Source organism: Agelaius phoeniceus, chromosome 8 (assembly GCF_051311805.1).
Source record: "Agelaius phoeniceus isolate bAgePho1 chromosome 8, bAgePho1.hap1, whole genome shotgun sequence".
Classification (NCBI taxonomy): Eukaryota; Metazoa; Chordata; class Aves; order Passeriformes; family Icteridae; genus Agelaius; species Agelaius phoeniceus.
In genome coordinates this window covers 10,195,681-10,218,128 of record NC_135272.1, presented here as the reverse complement: position 1 = coordinate 10,218,128, position 22,448 = coordinate 10,195,681, and the positions used below count along the sequence as shown (strand labels likewise).

Below are 22,448 nucleotides of genomic sequence, written 5' to 3'. Positions count from 1 at the left end.
TAAATCTGACCTGCTGACCCTCTGCTGAAGATGCAAGTGCCCAGATGTGGCAAACAGCAGCCCCAGAGCTGCTGATGGCTCCTCCAGGACCACAGCCAGCCCTGTGCCACCAAGGGGACAGTGCTGGTGGGCAGATGTGGGCGAAGAGCCGTGACTGCAGTCCCAGGCATGCCAGCCCAGACCTGCCCTGGCTGGTTGGGCTGACCCCAGGGCTCAGGACAGGGTGTTGCTGGCCCCAGGTGCGGGGAGCAGGTTTGGCAGGTCGGGAGAGCCTCGGTTCCCACCGGAGCTCGCGTCCCTCTGTCCTCCCACGCCGGGCGTGGAGGGGACAGCCCTGCTCCCTGTGACCAGGACAGGCTCTCCCTGCTCTGGGCTGAGCTGGGACTTTCAGCCTCTGGGACTTTTTGTCTGGGCCTGGCTGTTTTGGCCCTGTGGCTGAGCATGCCCCAGTCTGGTCATTCAGATGGTGGAGGTTTGCTGGAGGAGGGCTGGGCATTTTGAGATGCCAACACTCAGGCTGACATTACTGTTGTGTCCATTTGAGGTTTTCCATCTGTGTTTGACCAGGAGGAAAGCATACATCTGTCCTGATCGTGGGTTTGTTGCTTTATTTTCTTTTTCTTTTTTTTTTTTTTTTGAGAAGGTTCTTGCTATGTCAACTCTGCCTCATCTTCACCTTTTTTTTTTGTTATTACCTCTGTAACCAGCCACCCTTTTGCCCTTCCAGAAAGCCAGGACAGACTGTCAGGTCCTGCCAGCAAAACATCATGACAGCCTGTGGCTTTCCTTTGGGGGAGCGTGTGGGTTCATCCCCTGGGAAAAAAGGGATGGAAGCAAGTTTCATGTGTCAGCTGGGAGTGGAAACTGATACTCTGGGGCAGCAAGGTGAACTTCCTTAATTTTAGGCCCTTTCACTTCTTTTCTGCTTGCAGATGGTGGTTAGTCCTTGGTGGCAGGAGGAGGGTCTGTACTCTAAGCTCTGAAACTTTCTCGGAGGCTTCCCTGGTGCCTGGAGCTGTGTCTGGGGGTGACAGTGTCACCCCCTGTGTCCCCTGCTGATCCTGCCACCAGCTTTCACAGCTACACCCCAGTGATGTTCCAGTTCCCAGCCAAGGTGCTCCAGTTTGCCATGGTCCCCAGTTTGCTTGGAGATGCCCTGTTTGTCCTCCCTGTAGCCCTTCCCAACCCTGTCGTGCATCTTCTCTCTGCCCTGGGCTTGCTGGGAGCTTCACTGCCAGACCCCTGGAGCAGAATTCCACCTGGCAGCTGGGCAAGCACGGCTTTCTGCTCCACATCAGGGCAGATTTTCCCTGAAATCCTCACTTCGCCCTCCAGCCATCACCACCAGCAGCTCCTTCTCCAGCACAAGATCCCAGACAAGGGGGCTGAAATTGCGGGAAACATTCCCAACCTGACCAAACGGAGGCTATGCTGGGTTTGATGCGTTTTGTTCGGTTTGTCGTTTGGTTTTTTTTTTCTCCTTGAGGAACGTTTCCATCGCTTTCCGAGGCTAAAATTCCCCCCGTTCCTTCCTGGGGTGCAGCGAGCCGGGGGTGCCGCGGTGGGCCCCACCCCGCGCGGCGCGCCGCCGTTGCCGCTTTAAGAGCGCTCTCCGCGGGGCGAGCTTTCGAACGCGCTGCCCTGCGCCGCCATTGGCCGGCGCGCGCGCGCGGGGGCCAGCCGGCGGTTGGAGCGGCCGGCGGCGCGCCCTGATTGGCCGAGCCGGGGGCGGTATAAAAGGCGGGCGAGCGCGTGGGCTCGCTCAGTCTGCGGCGCGAAGGGGCGGCGTGCGGAGCTGGGGTGAGGCGTGGGTCCCCGCTCGGCCGGGCGTTCTAATTTTTTTATTTTATTTTATTTTTTTTTTGACTTCTCTACTGCCCCCTTCGCCCACCTGCTTTCCCCATGGAGTTCAAGCTGGAGGCGCATCGCATCGTCAGCATCTCGCTGGGCAAGATCTACAGCGCGCGGGGCCAGCGCGGCGGCCTGAAGCTGCACAAGAACCTCCTGGTGTCGCTGGTGCTGCGCAGCGCCCGCCAGGTCTACCTGAGCGAGCCGGGCTGCCCGCCCGAGCCGCCCCCCGCCGCCGCCGCCGGCCATCCCGAGGAGGAGCCGCCGCCCCGCACCGCCGCCTGGGCGGCCGAGGAGCCGCCGCCACCGCCGCCGCCCCCGCAGGACGAGGCGGGGAGGGACTGCCAGGGCCCCCGGCCGCGGCGCTGTTGCTGCGGCGAGAACCGCGGGGGCTGCGCCGGGGCCCCCCCGCCGCCGCACTGCCCCCGCAAGCGGAGCGCCGGCGAGCGCGGCCAGGCGGGCTCCCCGGTGAAGAAGCCCCGCCGCGAGGAAGAGGAGCCGCCGCCGCTGCCGCCGCCACCGCCGCCCTCACCGCCGGGCGAGCAGGAGGACATGGAGACGGGCAACGTGGCCAGCCTCATCAGCATCTTCGGCTCCAGCTTCTCGGGACTGCTCAGCAAGGAGCCCAAGGGCCGGCGGCGACCGCCTCTGGACGGCGGCGAGGCGGCGGCGGGCACGGCGCCCGCCGAGGCGGCGGCCGAGCCGGGACAGATCTGCTGCGACGAGCCGGTGCTGCGGACCCTCAACCCCTGGAGCACGGCCATCGTGGCCTTCTGATGGCCCGGCCGCAGAGACTGGCTCCCCGCCGCGGGCCGGGGGGCCCGGAGGTGACACCCACCGAGCGCCGCGGGGCTCCGGCGCCGGCCAGACCCGGCGCCCTTGGCCGCCGCACCGGAGGGACCGCGGGGCAGCAGCGGCGGCGGCGCTTCCCCGTTCCCCGCCGGGTCCCGGCTGCCGGCACCCGCCCTGGGAGCGCCCCCGGCCCTGCCCTCCCGGAATTCCCCTTCCCGGCAGAGCCGCCGCCCTCTCCGGCGCCCGGGGGAGGCTCCTCGGCCGCCGCCGACCCCGGGGGCGCCCCCGGCGGGTGATATTTTGAGCTTGGAAAGTATTAAGTTTATTAAATAAAGTGTCTATTTTGGAAAGGTTTAGGTCAGAACTATTACATGGTGCTTTTTAAAAGTGTTTTATTGAGAGGAACGAAGTTTACAGACGCTCTGACGGAAAGTCCTTGAGCCTGTTTGTTAGGCTTGGTAACTCCCGGTCTTTGTTGTATAAAGGCTTGGGGCTCCCGTAGGGAATTTTTGTACAGTGTTCTCCTTCAGTGATGTATCATGTTTTGTATAAAATGTAATTTCTACGTGTACAACACGTATTAAATATTTTCAACTGTATGAGCCTAGTTCCTGTTTGTGCCCCAGTGGCTCGAGGGGGAGGAGGGCAGGCAGCAGCCGGGGTGTGGTTCTGCATGTCTGTGGCTGGATCCACCCAGCCTCGCCAGAGGCTTGGGGTGGGTTGGAGTCCGGCTCTTGTGGGAGCTGGGGAAGAAAGGGAACCTATGTCAGGGTGCCTGGAGTCCTTCCCGGGATCTTCCAGGTTCTCCCACCGCTCTTCTGGCTACAGCCTCTTCCCGGGGCCGGAGCTGCCGTGGCATTTGAGGTCTTGCTCTGAAAGTACCTAATGTGCAGAGTCACTGTCTGTGGGTGGAAAGCGGTTGCTAAATCCCAGAGGAGCAGCTGGGTGCAGGCTGAGCAGCCTGTGGCACAGCTGGGCCGAGCACTGGCCTCCAGCGTTGCCTGCTCGCAGATCCGGACTGGGGCTGTGTGAGTGATTTCACCCAGTAGAACACAGCTACTGCTCTGCAAGAAGTGTTTCTGTGCCTCTTCTTTGCTGTTACTTGTAGAATAGTTCAAACGATAAATATCAGGAGGTAGTTTTTTTTTTTTCCCTCCACTTCTCTTTCATTATCAGCAAAACTATAACTGGGTTAAAGTTCCTGCTGTTAGGGGTGGGGAGAAAAGTTTGGCCTCGGCTTCACAGTGAGTGGAGCGCCCCAAGGCGTTGTAATTAGACTGAATTGTGGGGGATTTTTTTTTTTCCTTGCTTCTTGCTGGAAGATTCACTAGAGGCTTCTCTGCTCCTAATTAATGAACTTTTCAACTGGGAATTGCGTCTCTGGCAAGTGGAAGATGTTTGTGTGCTGTGAAATGCAGCCTGGGATATCTGGCTGAACCTTGGGAGCCTGTTTTGGGAAGGGACATGAGAAATGACCAGCAGTGGGGTTTTTAACACCTTGGACCTGTGAGAAACAGGAGGTGTTGGGCTGGGTCATCCCAAAGCAGGGGGATGGGAGAGATGAGGAGAAATTGCCTGGTTTGGGGAGGCTTTGAGGCAGCTCTGCTCCTTGGTGTACAGTTTAATAGCTCCTTATTCTTAGGTAAAAGCAAAAGTCCTACCATCTTAATTTTCTAGGTAATTGCACCTAATGGTGACATAATTTCAGTCTGGTGGATGACACAAGGAAATGGGGTGTGATGAGACATTTCTTTTCACTCACTGACCTTTGGGAGGTGATGGGAAGGTGCTGTCCCTGCTTCCCTCCTACAGGTGCTCTCCAGGAGAACCCCACACTCTCACTCCTGTCTCAAGGGAGGCGAGGAGCATCTCTCCAGTGAGAGGAGAGGGGGGATGGCTGCACAGTGCTATCCCCCCAGCTCTCCTGCTCTTAGGGTCAGAAGCTGGGCTGCAGGATGGAAACAGCCTCCTGCTCCAGCACAGTTTCCTTCCCAAGGTTTCAGTGCTGCTCCTTGTCCACCAGCAGCATCTCCATGGAAGCGAATGATTTTGCCCAGCTTCCAAATCCCAAAAATGGGACGTGGGCACTCCTGATCTTGACATTTTCAAATTTTCTAGGAAGATCACCTGGTCCTGCTGGTTTGTGTGGCCCTGCTGTCCCTACACAGACAAGACCCAACCTCCTTCTGGCACAGAGCACCCAGCAGAGCTCATATCTACTCTGTCTTCCAGAGGAGAGTTGTGCAACACCTTAATTGCTGCTGGCCTCTGCCAGCAGGGCAGGGACTGCCCACAGGTGCCCACGCAGCTCCCGTGGAGCTGCCTGAGGTGAGTGAGCTCTCCCTTCCCAGCTCATGGCCCCAGAGCTGTGTCCCCAAAGGACCCAGCCCAGCTCCATCTGCTGTGCTGACACACGCCTGGTTTGATCCCCTGGCTGGCTTTTTACTGTGTGGGGTTTGCCTCTGGCTGCTGTGGCTGAGTGGGACAGAAAAAATAATAAAAAAACCCCAGAGATGTGATAGATGCTGGTGAGCTCTGCTGAGGGGTCTGGACCAAACCAGCCTCAAATTGAAATGACCCCTAATAATGGCACTGTGTTGCTTTTGGAATTAATTTTTCTGCTCTGTTTTGTTTTATTTTTTACTCACCCAGTGCCATTCCCCCCCCCCCCCCCCCCCAAAATCCTATAATCACTTTTACCTAAATTGGTTCTGTTTTTTAAAATTCATCTCTTCTGTTGTGTTGCTTCTAGCCCTGTACTTTTCCTTCTGCCCACAGAGCTACAGAGATGAGGCTGACAGAGGGGACAGCTGAGCAAGGACAGGGAATGAGCTCAAGCTGAGGCTGATGACCCAAACTCACTGCCCAGGCCAGTGATGAAGGAGGGAAGAGAAGTGCATAAATAAGCCAGATAAAAATAAAAACTTCCATCACTTGGGACAGAGGTTGACTCCTATGGAAACTGCCTCACCGGGTCGAGGAGGAGATGACTTAATGGGAAGATGGCAGGATCCTACCCTTCCTAGAATAGTAACGAGCTGCTGGAAGCGCTGGCCCCGGCTGCTGCCCTTCCCCCAGCTCGGGTCAGTTCCCGTGGGAGAGGAGAAGTGCTGGGAAAATCCTCCAGCACCGCCGGAGGGTGGGATGGATGCTGGCAGAGGGATGTGGCAGCTGGGCTGCCTGGGTGATGCTCGGGAAGGAGGGCAGGCAGCAGCCGCCTTTCACTTTTCTCCTGCTCTAATCATCCAGGAGCGATCCGGGGCTGCGCCTCTCCTCAGGGATCCCTTCTGGGGAGAGGGAACGACTTCAAACCGGCTCTCGGCAGGAAGGGAGTGTCAAAGGTGTGAATCATCCCGGCCTTGAAAGGTGTCTGGCCGGGCCAGGTGCTGGTAGGGGCTGGGGAAATCCTCGGGGTTTGGGGGAGACCCTCGGGGCTGGGGGAACTCTCGGGGTTTGGGGAACCCTCGGGGCTGGGAGCCGGTGGGCAGCCAGGGGTTTGCAGGAGCTCCGCGTTTCACTCCGGCTGCCCTCGCTCCTTCCTGGCCTGATGCAACCCGGCCGTCCCTCCTCTCCTGGGCCATGGGGAGAGGAGGAAGGCTCTGCACACTCACTGCTGGAGCATCCTGTGTCAGCGCTCAGGAATCCGGCAGGCTGCAGGGAGGGGGGCGGGAGGCAGGGCAGCGGCGGGGCTGTGCCTGCTGGGGCCTCTCCCTGCCTGGGGAAACGCGGGGAGCCCCAGGGTACCGGGGCACCTCCTGGCGGTACCAGAGCATCCCTGGGGGCTGCACCTCCTGGGGTCTCTCCCTGCCTGGGGGTACCAGAGCATCCCTGGGGGCTGCACCTCCTGAGGTCTCTCCCTGCCTGGGGGTACCAGAGCATCCCTGGGGGCTGCACCTCTTGGGGTCTCTCCCTGCCTGGGGGTACTGGAGCATCCCTGTGGGCTGCACCTCCTGGAGTCTCTCCCTTCCCAGAGGGACTGGAGCATCCCTGTGGGCTGCACCTCCTGGAGTCTCTCCCTGCCTGGGCAGCCCAGGGACACGAGAGCAGCTCTGGCAGGAAGCTTTGCCAAAGGCTGAAGGCCAGGACAGGGTATTTTGGGGGGAAGAAGGGGTGGGGATGTGCTGTGGCACAGTGCTTGGCTGATAGCTCCAAAGGCTGAGGAGAGGCACGCCTGCATCTCCCGTGCTGCTGCGGGGCTTGCATCTGTCTCCAATGTACTGTGCTTGCCACTGATGCTCTGCCAATGTATATTTAGGGTGGGAGGGGGGACCCACCCTCAGTATAACCCCCCTCCCGGGTCCCCAGCGGGCTGGGGGGCTCTTGCAGGGTAGCAGGGAGAGGCTCCGTGTTTTCCTGGGCAGGGTGGTCCAGCCCAGGGGGAGGGGGAAGGCGGTGGAGTTGCTGGCAGGGCTAAGGCTCATGGAAAACTCCAGGGCTTCTTCCAAGGAGGATCCTTTGAGAGACTGGAGCGGGGCAGGGAGAGGGCTTGGCACAGTGAGGGGATGGCTGGAGTGGGGAGAAGCTGGCTGGAAGGTGCCCAGAGCTGCCTTGGCAAGGAGGAAACCCAACAGAGGAGAGTTATTCCAGGCCAGCACGGGTTCCTGGAGGCAGGGTCAGGGCCGGGATGAGCGACAAACACAAACAACTCCCTCCTCTCGGCCTTCTGGTTGTGATTTCTGCTCCTGACATGCAAACCCTGAGGGGCCCCCTCCCCTCCCTCCTTCTCCCCAGCTGGGCGAGGGCTGGCCCGGCTGCCTAATGAAATGCAGAGCTGCTTGGGAGAGTAGAGAAAAAAAAACCCAACCAAAAAAAAAAAGGCTCTGTTCGAGGTTTTGTGCCTCTGGTTTCCTCTGGCCCTCTCTCCCAGCGGGGTGATTTATTGGTGATGGAGCCCGGCGAGAGGGGGAGGGAAGGGCTTGGAGCTGCAGGCAAATAGTCATCGTTTATTTCCCAAGCACTCACGCGAGGCAAAGGGAAAAAGGGGAGGAGAGGGAGGGAAACTGCCTGGGCAGGGCCGAGGAGCATCATTTGCTGGAGCTGAGCTCTCCCAGTTTGTCCCAGTTGCTCTGAGGTGGTACTGGAGCATCCCTGGGGCTGTGTCTCCTGGGGTCTCTCCCTGCCCAGCGGGATTGGAGCATCCCTGGGGGCTGCACCTCCACCTTGGGCACTTTGCACACCAAAGGACCGGCTTTGAGGGGGATGCCCTTTCCCTCTATCCCAATTTCCCCACTTTCTCTCCCTCCTCTTGGGCAGGGGGTGCTGGGAGCTGCCTGCAGGCAGCTGGGCTGGCTCTCCTGGCCCTGCACTCTCTTCTCCAGTTCAGCCAGGGGGGGACTCCTCATCCTTTTCCCCTCTCCTGCAGCATCAGCCAAGGAGGCCTAACCCTAACCCAGGCTGGCAGAAGAGCAGAGATACCCATTGCCACTGACCTGGTTTTGGGCACCTGCATGCCCCAAAAGTGACATGCTGTGTTTGCTGCCTGCAGCCACTCAGCTCAGACCAGCCTTAGAGTTAAGCCAGGCTTTAGGCTCTGCAGCAGTGAGGTGTGCCCATCCTGCAGGATGCTCTGGTGTGCTGCTCTGTAGCAGGGTGACCTCCTGCTCAGGGCTGGCCTTTTCCATGCTCGCTGCTCTGCTTGGGAGCTGTGAAAAACGCCAGTCACTTGTTTTTTAAAACTTTAAAAGTTTAAGAGTAATAAAATGGTTATAAAAATAGTAATATAATTTGAGTAATTAAAATTTTCGACAATTTGGATTAGGACAATATGAGACAATAGAAACAAAGAGTTAGGGACAGTCCAGGTACCTCTTTTTGGGCAAAATAAGCCCAAAAAAGGACCCACGTTAACAGAGGATTAACCCTTAAAAGCAACAGCCTGTTGCATATTCATACACCTCATCCATGATGCATAAATTCCATTCAAACACAGGATTCTGTCTGGGCAGTGTCAGGTTCTTCTTCTTAATCTTAAACGGCATCTTCAGGGCTGAGCGAGGCAGGAAGAAGTTCATTTCTTCTGATAATGGAGCAATAAATTCTCTTTCTCTGAAAGATTCAGGTGTCCTGTGGCTGCTATCTCACTGCGAGTCCTTTCTTTAAAAAAGTATCCTACATAGCATAGTTTCTATTTTAACCTTATGTTATAACCTAAAACTATATTTTAACACACTACTTAAGCGAATTAATACACCATCACTTTCTAACACAACACATATAAAATTCATTTGAATATTTGCTAAAAGCCAATCATAAAATACGCATTTTTCACAGGAACGAATGTGGTTTCCTAGGGGGGAAGGTCTCCTCCTCCTCCTCCTCCTCCTCCTCCTCCTCCTCTGCTGACAGCATCTGACCTCAGCTGTCGTCCCTGGGATTAATCTGAGCCTCGGGACAGGTTGAGGCATGTCCAAGGCAGAGGGAGGAGAGCTTCATGCGTACAGACACAGAGGAAGGAACAAAAACAATTCCCAGGGAAATATTTTCCTGCTGCTTTTCCTGGCAGCGAGCAGGGCGGGAGGAAAAGCCCTGGCTTTAAATTGCTTGCAGGAGAATTTCCCCAACTCCAGCCGGCAATCGGCTTTTCCTTGGCCTCCTGCACCTCGTGGAGCTCAGCCCCCACCCCAGACCCACACAGGGATGGCACAAAGGGTGCTTGTCGAATTTGGAATAATTTAATCATGTCTTTTGTAAATTTTTTTAGATTTTGTAATGTTGTATTAAGGCATTAAAAAAAATATAGATAATTTAAAGGTAAATAGATAATACAAATTCATTTCCCACAGGTGCTCAGCCCCCCAAGGTGCTGCTCAGCATCCTGGGCTCTGCTGAGCCAAGGTGTAAATTTTTTGAATTTTGGAAAATTTTGTTAAGGTAATTATTTTTTAAAGGTAAATAGATAATTTAAAGGTAAATAGATAATACAAATTCATTTCCCACAGGTGCTCAGCCCCGCCAAAGTGCTGCTCAGCATCCCGGTCCCTGGGATTAAAATTTTTGAATTTTGTAATGTTTTATTATTTTTTTATATATAAATAGATAATTTAAAGGTAAATAGATAATACAAATTCATTTCCCACAGGTGCTCAGCCCCCTGAGGTTCTGCTCAGCATCCCAGTATCGGGGATAAAAATTTTTGAATTTTGTAAAGTTTTATTCAGATATTTTTTTTAAAAAAAGGTAAATAGCTAATTTAAAAGGCAAATAGATAATAGAAATTAATTTCCCACAGGTGCTCAGTCCTCTGGGGTGCCACTCAGCATCCTGGGCTCTGCTAGCCAAGGATTGCCTCTGACTGCTGCTGCCTGCCAAGCTCCAGCTGCTCGGAGCCAAGGGAGGGGAAGGAACCTCCCCAGTGTGAAAAGTGCACATTACATGGCTCTGTGCAGATATTTACTGTATGTGTTTGGTTGTGTTGATTAGTAGTGCTGTATCAACATTTTAATAGTATGGTAAATGTAGTTTTGTAGTTAAAAGGTACCTTAAATAGGAACTATGTAATTGAGATTTTTTTTTAAAAAAAGAATGAGGTACTCACAGTGAGAGAGCAGCCACAGGACACCTGAATCATTCAGAGAAAGAGAATTTATTGCCCCATTATCAGAAGAAACGAACGTCTTCCTGCCTTGCTCAGCCCTGAAGATGCCGTTTAAGATTAAGAAGAAGAAGCTGACACTGCCCAGACAGAATCCTGTGTTTGAATGGAATTTATGCATCATGGATGAGGTGTATGAATATGCAACAGGTTATTGCTTTTAAGGGTTAATCCTCTGTTAACGTGGGTCCTTTTTCGGGCTTAATTTGCCCAGAAAGAGGTACCTGGATGTCTGTAACTCTTTGTTTCTATTGTCTCACATTGTCCTAATCCAAATTGTCGAAAATTTTAATTACTCTAATTATATTACTATTTTCATAACCATTTTATTACTATTAAACTTTTAAAATTTTACAACCAAGTGATTGGCGTTTTTCACACCCAGCACAGAGCAGGGTCCGCTGGTGGACTCTGCCCTTTGCCTCCTCCTCCTCCTCCTCGTGTGCTGTTTGCTTTGGCAAGCCCCAGCTCCACCCTGGCAGCGGGTCCGGCTCAGGCGGGAATGGGGAGCAGGGAGGGGAATGGAGCAGCAGAGGCTGCCCCAGGGCGGATGGGACACGCCGGCCCTGCTGGGAAGGGCAGGAAGGACACGGCTGCCTCGGAAATCTGGAGGGTGGGATGGGAGAGGCAGGAAAGGGGAGAGAGGGCAGGATGCAGGGAGCATGGCCGGAGTGCTGGGTCTGTGGCACTCCTGTGGGTGTCTGCTGCCCTCCTGGAAGAGCAAGGGATGCTGGCAGTGTGGCACAGGGGCAGCAGAGGATGCTGGCACTGTGGCACAGCAGCAGCAGCAGGGGATGCTGGCAGTGTGGCACAGGAGCAGCAGCAGAGGATGCTGGCAGTGTGGCACAGCAGCAATAGGGGATGCTGGCAGTGTGGCACAGCAGCAGCAGCAGAGGATGCTGGTAGTGTGGCACAGGAGCAGAGGATGCTGGCAGTGTGGCACAGGGGCAGCAGAGGATGCTGGCAGTGTGGCACAGCAGCAGGGGATGCTGGCAGTGTGGCACAGCAGCAGCAGGGGATGCTGGCAGTGTGGCACAGCAGCAGCAGGGGATGCTGGCAGTGTGGCGCAGCAGCAGCAGGGGATGCTGGCAGTGTGGCACAGGAGCAGCAGAGGATGCTGGCAGTGTGGCACAGGGGCAGGGGATGCTGGCAGTGTGGCACAGCAGCAGGGGATGCTGGCAGTGTGGCACAGGGGCAGCAGGGGATGCTGGCAGTGTTGGCACAGCAGTAGGGGATGCTGGCAGTGTGGCACAGGAGCAGCAGCAGGGGATGCTGGCAGTGTGGCACAGGAGCAGCAGGGGATGCTGGCAGTGTGGCACAGCAGCAGCAGAGAATGCTTGCAGTGTGGCACAGGAGAAGCAGATCCCCCCCAGTGCTGTCCCACAGTCCCAGCTGGAGCCTGGCTGGAGCATCATTAGGAAACAAAGGGAGGCAGTGGCTGTTTCCATGTGTCCCACTCGGCTCCTCAGATTTATTCCTGCCAGCTTGGGCATGGAGCAGTGCAGGCAGCTGGGCTTTGCCAGCACACGTGGTTCTCCATGCCAGCTGCTCCCAAGCAGTGTGTGTTGGTGGAAATGCCAAGCCAGGAGCCAGGGCAGGACACAGGTTTGTCCCCAAGGCACGGTGCTGAGGGCACCAAGTGTCCTTGCCCTGGCTCCTCAAAGGAGGCTGTGGGAGCAGTGCAGTGCTCTCTCTCCATGGCAATGGGACTGATGGTTTTCAAGGCAGGAGGAATTGATGTGAGGGTTTTTTGCCCAAAACTGGCCCAGGGGAGTTTTACAGCATCTACAGAACTGTGGGAATGGGCAACCTGTGAGGGGCAATGGGAAACCCTCACCTCTGTGGGGTGAGAGAGAAACCCCTGGAGCCCAAACTTGCCCCCATTGCAGGGCTGAGTGGATGGAAAACCCTCAGGAGAAGGTGTGGGGAGGGCAGAGCTGGCCACTGGTGGTTTGCAGCCTTGTGTGCTCTGCTGGGAGTGTTTGACCCCAGAGCCCTGGCCATGGTGGGGAGGCTGGGAGGAGCCACATCCGGAGGAAGGCACAGCTCCCGTGGGAAGGCAGGAGGGACGGAAGGACGGACAGGGGAGGGAACCGGGACTTTTCTTCCTGTCCTTTGGAACAGGTTTCCCAGATAAATGGATGTCCTATCCCTGGAAGTGCCCAAGGCCAGGTTGGATGGGGCTTGGAGCAACCTGAGATAGAGGAAAACGTCCCTGCACATGGCAGGAGGATTGGAGCTTTTAAAGTCCCTTCCAGCCCAAACTATCCTTTGATTCCCTCCTCTGTGGTGTGGCATGGGTGGTGGTCAGGGAGAGCTGCAGAACCCTGTGTGGTGCCTTCAAGCAGGGATTTACCCTGTGCCACAAGGGCCATGGCAGCAGCCAGCACCCAGCCTGTGCCACTTCCTTCACTGCTGTGTCCCTGCCCTGTGGCTTGGCAAAGCAAATGTCAGCAGGATGTGAACCCTGGATGGAGGGGGCTGGCTATAAACCTGGAGAAGAGGAGGCTCAGAGGTGACCTTATTGCTCTCTACACCTTCCTGAAGGGAGGCTGGAGACAGCTGGGGTTGGTCTCTTTCTCCAGGCAGCACTGACAGAACCAGAGGACACAGGCTCAAGCTAGGGAAAGTGTAGGTTGGATATCAGGAAAAAGTTTTTCACCAAAAGAATAATGAAGTACTGGAATGCTCTTCCCAGGGAGGTGGTAGAATCACCATCTCTGGATGTGGTTAAAAACAGACTGGACATGGCATTGGTGCTACAGTCTGGTTGAGGTGTTAGGGCATGGGTTGGACTCAATGATCTTGGAGGTCTCTTCCAACCTCATCATTCTGTGATTCTGTGATTCTGGGATTTTGTGATAAACCCCCTGGATATTCATGGTGTTGTTCTCCCATCCCTTCTCGGAGCGTGGCTCTGTCCTTAGAGGACAGCACTGCTGAGACATTTGCAGTTTGAATTTCTCCCAGCCTTGTCCTTGTTGTGCTTCCCCAGGAGGAATTGTTTTGTGTTCAAGGGCCAATGTGCAGGGTGGTGGCCAGGGTGACACATGCCTCGTGCTTGACCTTGTCTCCCTTTGGTCCTGGCAGCGCTCCCTGCACGGGGCTCGCTGAAATTCCCTTCCTGGAAACAGCAGAGGAGCGAGCGAGCGTTCGCCTGCAGCTCGAGAGGGTGTGACGTGATGTGCCTGGTCAGGGGCCAGCTGGGGAGGAGCAGCCACAGGGCTGGGTCACAGCAGTGCCACAGGGCTGGGTCACAGCAGTGCCACAGGGCTAGGACAGCAGCAGGAGACGCTTCTCAGGGGGTGCTGAAACAGGGAAGCCTTATAGATATGATTGCCTGGCAAAAGGTTTTGAGAATATGGAAACTGTAAGTGAGATTGAAATGAAAGCAAGCTTTGAGATCCCTCAGTTACTGAGCAACTGGAAAACAATGGCATGGCCAGCTGAAGGTGATCCCCTTTTGATGAAACAACACCCTCTGCTTGCAGACAGCTCCAAGGGTCAGAGCAGACCCCACTAGCTTGGCAGAAGGGTCCCAGAGAGGAGTTTTTAGGGTTTAAAATGTAACACAGTATGGTAATGTAAGGATTCTTATAGGCTGTATGTAAATGCTATAGGATTTGTATCTTGTATTAGATTGGTTAGTGAGAATTAGAATATTCAGCACAGAAGAAGACTTATGGTATTGTAACAGGAACTTCACTCTCTTTTACTCTTTTGCTCTCTCTCATCCTCTTTACCACGCTCTTGCCTTCTCTCTCTTTACCTCTCTCTCCCTCTCTGGGGCCTGCTCTGAGCTGTAGCTGGCAGCTCCCAGCGGGGCCCTGCACCCAGGCCCTTTGCAATAACCCACAAATTCCACGGCCTGGCTGCAGAGATCTCTGCTCTCCATCCATCCTGACCGTACTACCCCTGTCTCTCCTACAAGCAGGGCTCACACCCAGGCAGGAGGGAAGGCTGTTAAAACAATCAGGGTTAAAACAATCAGGGTGCCAAGTGGCAGGAGGAAGGAGCCACCTCGTGTTGTGTCCCCAGGGAAGGGAGGGTGGCTGTGCTGCCACAGAGCTGAGCACAGAGCTGGGCTCGGGTCCCAGCCCTGCCATGCTGGCAAGGTCAGTCCCCTCCCAGGTCACCCCAGTGCATCACTGTCCCTTCCCACAGCTCTTTCCCTCTCAGCTCCCCAGTGGATCCCAGCAATCCCAGTTCTGTGCCCGTGGCGCTCCCGGTGCAGAGCTGGCTGTGTCTCCTCCTAAAATCCACCTCAGGCCATATCTCCTCAGGGTGTGGAGAAGCTCTGGGGCAGGGGGAGCTTGGCTGGGTGCCTCACTCGGCTCTTTTCCCAGCACAGCCCTGGGGGAAGCAGTTGTTTGGCAGGAGCAGCCGGAGCATCCCCTGCGGCTCCCGCCCGGCCGCGCGTCACTTCGTGTTAAATCAGGAGTGGAAACGCTGGAGTGACCTTGGGAGGGAGATGCTGTGTGCTCCCAGCCCTCCAGCCAGCCTGGAGAGAGCCTGCCAAGGGACCAGCCAGGCTTTGCCCTCGTGGAACTCAGCCCCCATGGGATTAAGTAGCTGTCCTAGCCCAGGCCTCACCATTCTGGGGATTTGTTTGAGGTTCAGGGACCTGGGAGTTCTTCATCCAAGGCAGAGCTACCCAGCCCCAGGTGCATCTGTTCAGATCAGGGTTGGTGTCTGGCAGGACACACCCAGGGCTGGCCAGGCCAGGTGCAATGCTGTCATTTCCCAGAGCTGGTGGCCTCTGGCTTGTCCCCACACGTCCCTGCACCGTGACTCACACCATGGCTCCTGCTCCACACCAGTGAGTGTGCATGGAGATCAGCGGGAATTCTCTCAGTCCTGCCGGGGGCAGGACACTCATCATCCTCCTCTCTCCTGCTCCTGCTCCTCCTGCTCCTCTGCCCTGTGAGTTCCCACGGTGGCAGCCAGTGGTGCTTATCTCTGTGGGAACAAGGGCACTGCCCATCCATCAGCAGATGTGCTCCAAAGCCCAGCTCTGCTGGGAGGGACTGCAGGGACAGCCCGGTGCCTCTCCAAAAGCACTGGCCAGCCTCTTGTGCAGGTGAGTGCTGTGTCCCTGCTTTGGGGACAGGTTTAGTGCCAGAGTCCCCTGGGAAAGCTGGGCTCAGCTGTGGCCACCCTGGGATGCAGCTCACCATGGAAAAAGAGGCTTTGTCACCCTGATTTTTTTAGATTTTCTAAGCCTTCTGATGTTTACATTCTTATAATGAACTTTCTGGCACACTTTCTGTAAATAACTTATTGTTTTGTCTTCTTTTATGGAGGAGAAATTTAACAGACTGTTGGTTTGTCCAGTGTCATTGGGGAGGTGGCACTGTCACCCTCCAATCCACTGTCACTTTTGGAAATCTATGAATGTTGAAGTCAGAAAATAAACTCCCCTTTTCCACCTTGAGAAGAGCAGCGTGTGTTCCACCCACACCCTGGAACAAAGGCTGTGTACACGTGATGTTATCTTGTGTCCTATAGTGACACCTCTCCAAAAGCACTGGCCAGCCTCTTGTGCAGGTGAGTGCTATGTCCCTGCTTTGGGGACAGGTTTAGTGCCAGAGTCCCCTGGGAAAGCTGGGCTCAGCTGTGGCCACCCTGGGATGCAGCTCACCATGGAAAAAGAGGCTTCAGCGTCAAAAAAAATGTCAATACCGTCACTACCACACAAATGCCACCTTTGGGTGTAATCCTCGGTGACTCTGCCCTGCTCAGCCCTGGCTGAGGTGTGGGGGAAGAGCAGGACCTAGTTGGAAGCAGGAGCTCCTCTCGTTTCCTTTCCTTGTGCAGCAAAGCCCTCTCGTGGAAGCTGGCAGTAGCTGGCCAGGGATGATCTGGCTGCTGCAATGTGCTGTGACTTTGGCTTTCTTTGTGCACTTGTAAGGACAGCACGGGACACCCCCAGCCTGTGACAGTTGGCACAAGGATGCCAGGGTGGCACAGTGTGGGGTTGTTCCAGAGCTGGTGCTGTCTGGATCTGCCCCAGAGCCTTGGCAGGGATAATTCCCTGGGGCCAGCAGTGCAGGGTGTCAGCATCCTGACATGAAAGAGGCTCAGGGATGAAGCCAAGCCAAGGCACAGCACAAACACCAGCAGCCCCCAGCCTTGCTGGGGCAGATGTGCTGGCTGGGACAGGGGAAGGCACTGGGATGGGGAAAACACTGCTTTGCAATGGCTTCCCTGCATTCCTACAGGAGGCAATGGCAATATCAAAAAACCAAAAAAATCCAAAAAACTAGGTTGGAGGAGACCTTCAAGATCATCAAGTCCAACCCAGCCCAAACACCTCAATTCAACCCTGGCACCCAGTGCCACATCCAGGCTTTGTTAAACACACCCAGGGATGGGGACTCCACCTCCTCCCTGGGCAGCCATTCCAGAACTTTATCACTCTTTCTGTGAAAAACTTTATCCTGATATCCAGCCTGTATTTCCCTTGGTGCAGCTTGAGGCTGTGTGCTCTGGTTGTGTCAGTGCTGCCTGGAGAAAGAGCCCAGCCCCAGCTGAGCACAGGCACCTTTCAGGAACTGTGAGAGTGATGAGGGCAGCCCTGAGTCTCCTTTTCTCCAGGCTGAGCACACCCAGCTCCCTCAGGGGTTTGTGTTCCCAGCCCCTCTCCAGCCTCATTGCCCCCTCTGGATGTGCTCAAACATCTCAACATCCTTTCCCAAACTGAGGGCCCAGGATTGCTCCTGGAGGTGCAAGGCTCACTAACAGGGTGGGCACAGACAGGATGGTGGGTGGCTTTATGCTGCTCCTGGCAGGGTCCTTGTCCTGTGCCCCATCACTCTCCCAAGGTGACACTTTCTTTACTGCACTGTGTCCTGGCTCACCTGGGAGTATCACAGAGGCACCTGGGGGATGGGACATGGCTCTCACCTCCCTTCACCTGCACAGCTGGGTCCCAACTGCTCTCACCTGGGCATCCCACCCACACCCTGGACCAAAGGCTGCATTTAAGCTCAGCCCAGGGCTCTTAGTTCCTAGTTTGGCTCTTTGGGGGAGTTCTGTTCCTCTGAGGCTCCCTTTTGGCCCTGCCTGGTGCATTAAGGTAGGAGGTGTGGATCGGACTGGAGCAGCATTTTGTCCTGGGTAGGAAGATGTGGCTGGGGTGTGTGTTCTATTTGCCATCTGTCAGAGGTGGGGCAGTTCTCTGCTGTTCATGGGGCAGTTTTCTTTATCTCTCCCACAGCCAATCCTCCCTCCAGGAGATCTCTTCTGTTCATGGGCCATTAATTATTAATTATCTTCTGTTCATGGGCCATTAATTATTAATTATCTCCTGTCCATGGCCAGTGAGTGTCCCTGCAGGGCTGATCCAATTCCACCATCCCATGGGGAGATGCTCCGCCCAGGGGAGGAGCCAAGCATTCCTACCTGGATCCAATCTGAGCTTTGGGACAGCACAGCAGCCTTTGCCCAGTGCATTCCCAGAGGAGCAGCTTCTGCTGCCCTGCATTGCCAGAGGGAGCCCAGGCCCATCTGCAGCAGCCCTGGAGCTGCAGAGGAAAACTCCCCCCTTGTGCAGGATCCCAGCTCCAGCAGAGCCACAGCTGGCACTGCAGGAGGGCTGAGCCCCCATGGGATGGGGCTGTGCCACCCCCTGGCACACAGGGGACAGGGACTGCTCTCACTCTGGCAGTGCTTTGGGTTTTGTTTGTACCATTGCATTTGTATTTTCATTTTCCTGATAAAGAACTGTTATTCCTGCTCCCATATCTTTGCCTGAGAGCCTTTTAATTTCAAAATTACAATAATTCAAAAGGAGGGAATTCGCATTTTCCATTTCAAGGGAGGCTCCTGCTTTCCTTAGCAGACACCTGGCTTTTCAAGCCAAGCCCCATCTCCCCTGTTGCTCTCCTGCAGCACCCAGGGAAGGGGACATTTCCTCCTTGGGAGCCCCTTTGGTGCTGCTGACAGTTCTGGGTGTTTTCCCACCCCAATCCTGCCTCTGTTCTGCTGGTGGGTGAGCAGTGCCTTTGTGTTTTGCAGGCACTGGTACCTCCTGACCACTCAACCCCATCAAACCCCCAGGAGCTGGGATTTTTCTTTCCACTGCTTAAGCACTTGGTTCCCTTTGTCCTGGCTGAATTTAACTCCCCCCCTTGGGTACGTTTAAGTAATTTTCCTGCACTTTTAGTGATGCAAAAATTGTTATGCTGGCTGCACTTTTAAATTCTCAAATTGTAGAGTTGCCACCCCCTTGCCTGAGGGCTGATGGCAGGCTGTGTAAATATTTAGTGTTTCTGCTCCCCTGGCAGCAGCCTCTTGGTTTTCCCAGCCCACCTTCTCTGCTGCTGCCAGCAGGGGCTTGTTCCTCAGGCTCTGGGGGCTGATTTCCACCCTGCTGGGGGTGAGGGGCACAGAATTACTGCTGCATCCTGTGGTGGTGTTCTCAGGGGTGCCAGGATGAGGGAAGAGATGAGAATCTTGACTCCATGTTTCAGAAGGCTGATTTATTATTTTGTGATATATATTATATTGAAAGAAAATTATATATTAAAACTATACTAAAAGAATAGAAGAAAGGATTTCATCAGAAGGCTAGCAAGGAATAGAAAGGAATGGAATGATAATAAAATCTTGTGACTGACCAGAGAGTCTGAGACAGCTGGAATGTGATTGGCCATTAATTAAAAACAACCAACATGGACCAATCAAAGATGCACCTGCTGCATTCCACACAGCAGCAGATAATTGTTGTTTTTTCTTTTCCTCTGAGGCTTCTCAGGAGAAAAAATCCTAGCAAAAGGATTTTTCATAAAATATGTCTGTGCCAGCATCCTGCTGGGGAGTGGGTGCATCTCTGTGCTCATGTGTGTGAGGAGCAAAGCAGTCCCTAGCTTTGCTGTGGCTGCTTGGCAGCAGGTGATTTTTGCAGATTTTTTGGGTTCCTTTTGCAGATGTTTAATTTTTTTTTTTTTTTTGGGGCTGCCTGGTAAAGGTTTTAGTGACCTGGTGAAGGTGGTTTTATGCTGGAATGCATAAAACCAATAAAACCAACCATAAAAGCTGGATTTGGATTTGTTTGCCTTGGAGCAAACTTTGTCGCATATTCTGTAAGACTGCAGAATATATGATAATGAGTTATGATATGAGTTATATGTTATATGATAAGCAGAATATATGATAATCAGTTAGCATCACCACCATTTAAGCACAAACCCCATACTTTAGCAGGGAAAAAAATTAAAAGAAGAGCTATTTTATGCAGCAACATATCTGAGAAACAAAAAACCTGTGACCCTCCACGCTGTTCCCTGTGGTAGAAATGTACTTATAAGCAGACAGGAGATCCCTGCTGCCTGTTTGGCTGGAAGCTGTGTGCCTTGGAGGTTTCCCTGAGGAGCTGGAATGTGCATCCTCCGTGGCCAAGCCGGCAGATGGGGCTCCTGCCCACGGCGAGCTGCTCCAGAGGAGGCTGCAGAGCCAGGCAGGTGCTGGAACCCAGGAAATTCCTCTGGCTGCCCGGGGGGCTCAGAGACCTTGGCACAGAGCCCAAGACCCCCTTTGTGCCTTTGATTTAGCCCTTGGAAAAAACAATTACCGACCTTTATATGAAGAATTACAAGCCAAAAGAGTTTAAGTAGAGTAATAGTTAATCATAGGGTGAAAAAATAGATTTTTGGGGTTTTTAGAATGGGGGTTCAGGGGGCAAGATGGAGGGATCTGGGTGTGTCCAGCCTTTCTTCTTCTTCTTCTTGGCCTCCATCTTCTGGGTGATGTTGGCACTTTTAGATTGGTTGAGAGTAGAAGCTCACTGTCTAACATAGGTGATAGGTATTGGGAAGTTATGGTAAATAGTGTACAGGTAGTTTTTAATATAAAAAGGTAACACTGCCCCAAGGGCAGGGACTGTGCCACAACCTGACCTGCTGGACAGACCTTGGCAGGTTGGAGAAAGAATTTTCTTCTGTTCTCGTTCTCAAGGTTGTTTATTATGTCTTATCTATAAAACTCTGACTCTTTCTTCGACTGCTGGGCTGGGAAAAGAGGCCTGTACCTGTCTCAGAGTGCCTCTGACCAGCAGGGATTCTGAGAGGCAGGCGCTGCTGGGGTGCCCCAGGGATGCTTCCTCACCCCAGCCCCTCCCAGAGAGTTTTTGCCTCATTGCACATTTTTGTTTTTGCCTCCTTGTTGTCTCACAGCAGCTGAACTCGGCATCTCCTCGAGGCTTTCCTTGCTGTGCTGAGCCTGGGCACAAACCTGGGGTGAAGGAATCCTCAACCTGGCCCTAAGCCACCTCTGAGCTGCTCCTGGCCATGCACTGGGGGACCCTTTCCCCTTGGAGGGATCCTTATGGTGGAGTTGTGCCCAAACTTCTTCTGTAGGATTTATGCAGTGAGTTATCAAGTCTTGGTGTTGTTTTTCCTTTTTCCTGGGCTGGGGGCTGAGCTCAGGTCAGGACAATGAAGTACAATGAAGTAGAGAATCTGTTCTGCTGGCACCAGAGCATGGATTTGCTGTCTGTTTGACACCTTCTTCTTCTCCTTTTCTAAAACTGAAGTGGTCTGCAGCTACAGCTATGCACTTGTGATGGACCAGAGGGAGGATGGTCAGGAGGATGAATGTGTGTGTGTGTGTATGAATGCTCATGTCTTGTGCTGTCCCCTCTGCTCCTGCTGTGCCTGAGCACCCCACAGCCATTTGGGATGTCCCCCCTGGCTTCCTCCCTGCTCTGAATTCCTCCAAAGGCATCTCCTGGCACTGCTCCTCAGGTTTGAACATTTTATGTTTTTCAGGTTCTGGGCTGCTTTAGTGTGTGGGTCTGGGCTTCATATGAGGGGATGGTGAGCTCTGTGCACAGAGCAGGGAGACAAAACAATTCCTGCTCCAGCTGGGGACCAAGGACAAATGATCCAAATCTCAGCCCAAGAGCACAAACAGTGTGGGCTGGAGAGAGAAAAGCAAGAAGGATGGGAGTGCATGGGCTGGAGCTGTAATTGGACAATTAACTCCAATATGCAAATGGAGCAGAACTTATGGAAGTGAGAGACCCCGTGACCTGTTGTCCATTTTGTGACCATTTTGGGTCCATCTTGGGTGCAGCCCTGGCTGGGCTCTTGTGCTGCCCAAGGTGGATCCATTGAGGCCTTTAATAAATCCCTGCTTTATTCTTTATCTCCATCTAGTCTCTGTTCCAGCTCAGCCTTCTCTCTGGCACTCTCCTGCCCGATGTCCTGTGAGCATCCAGATGCAGCGTTCCCTTTAATTGTTCAGCAGCATCTCTGATCAATAAATCACCCTCAGCCATCTCCAAAGTAATAAAATAAAAGCCTCCTGGGTGCCCAATGAGTTGGTGGAGATGAATGATTTTCTCATTGCCTGGCTTGAGCTGTAAAACATCCCCTCCCAGGCCTTGTCACTGCTGGCTCCTGTTCTCGTCCTGCTTTCCATCTCCCTGGGGACAGCTCTGCTCCAGGGGACTGGAGGAATGGCCTGGAGCACTTGCAGATGACTGTCACCATTGCTGCCTGCTCTTGGAAGGGGATCAGGAGTGCCCCAGGCCCCATCTTGTCTCTTTTCTGGCAGGCACGGGAGGTTTGGGGTAAAACCTGATGCGGTCTGGTCTGGTTTCCTTGCCAGATCCATTCCTCCCTGAGCCCTGGTGCTGGAGATTCCTGCTGCCATCAGCTTCCCTTTCTGAGGTGAGGGAACAGGAGGTCTGGGGAGTACCTGGAGCTGTTTCTCTGTGAAATCAGCAGTGACTCAGAGAGGGGCTGTGGGAATGAGTGGATTTGGGATTTTATGTGAAGTCTAAGGGGCTTCAGCAGGATCCAGACTCGTGGAGCTGTCTGATGCTTGCTGCAGAGAGCTGTGGCTGCTTAAAAACCAAACTGATTCTGAGCTCAGGGGGTGAAAAAGTCTGGAAAGAGAAGACCATGGAGGGCTATGAAATAAAAATGAGCTTGTCTGTGCTGTGCCACCACGTTGGGCAGGCTCTGAGAGCTGGAGGATCACGAGAGGTGATGGCAGTGCCCCAAATGGAGCTGGGGACTGTCCCAGGGATGCTGCAAGTAGAAGCAACTTGTCCTCATTAGGTGGGTTTAAAGCCTCTGGTGATAACATAGGATGTAATTAGACAAACTGGGGAGGTTTGTGCCTTTCTGGAGCACAGGATGGAAGGCAGTGGGTCACTACCTCCCCTCTGTTTTCCCCTCTGGACAATTCTCCTCTCTGGAAGCAGTTG

The 22,448-nt window shown here is 54.1% G+C and overlaps 1 protein-coding gene and 1 long non-coding RNA gene across 2 annotated transcripts; both read left to right on the top strand.

The window, feature by feature from the left end:
• The first annotated feature begins 1,755 nt into the window (after positions 1 to 1,755).
• On the top strand, positions 1,756 to 3,239 carry IER5 (immediate early response 5). Its single transcript, XM_054638243.2, has one exon. It carries the CDS (start codon positions 1,903 to 1,905, stop codon positions 2,623 to 2,625), a length of 723 nt encoding a protein of 240 aa, XP_054494218.1. The 5' UTR covers positions 1,756 to 1,902; the 3' UTR covers positions 2,626 to 3,239.
• A 382-nt stretch (positions 3,240 to 3,621) lies between these two features.
• Positions 3,622 to 5,543, top strand: LOC129124096 (uncharacterized). The gene is made up of 3 exons (XR_013183197.1): positions 3,622 to 3,775; positions 4,759 to 4,968; positions 5,419 to 5,543. It is a non-coding gene; the product is annotated as an uncharacterized LOC129124096 (long non-coding RNA).
• The last annotated feature ends 16,905 nt before the right edge of the window (positions 5,544 to 22,448 follow it).

What these genes read in the sequence shown, in the direction of transcription:
- IER5 (XM_054638243.2), top strand. Translation starts at nt 1,903, where the DNA reads ATGGAGTTCAAGCTGGAGGCGCATCGCATCGTCAGCATCTCGCTGGGC.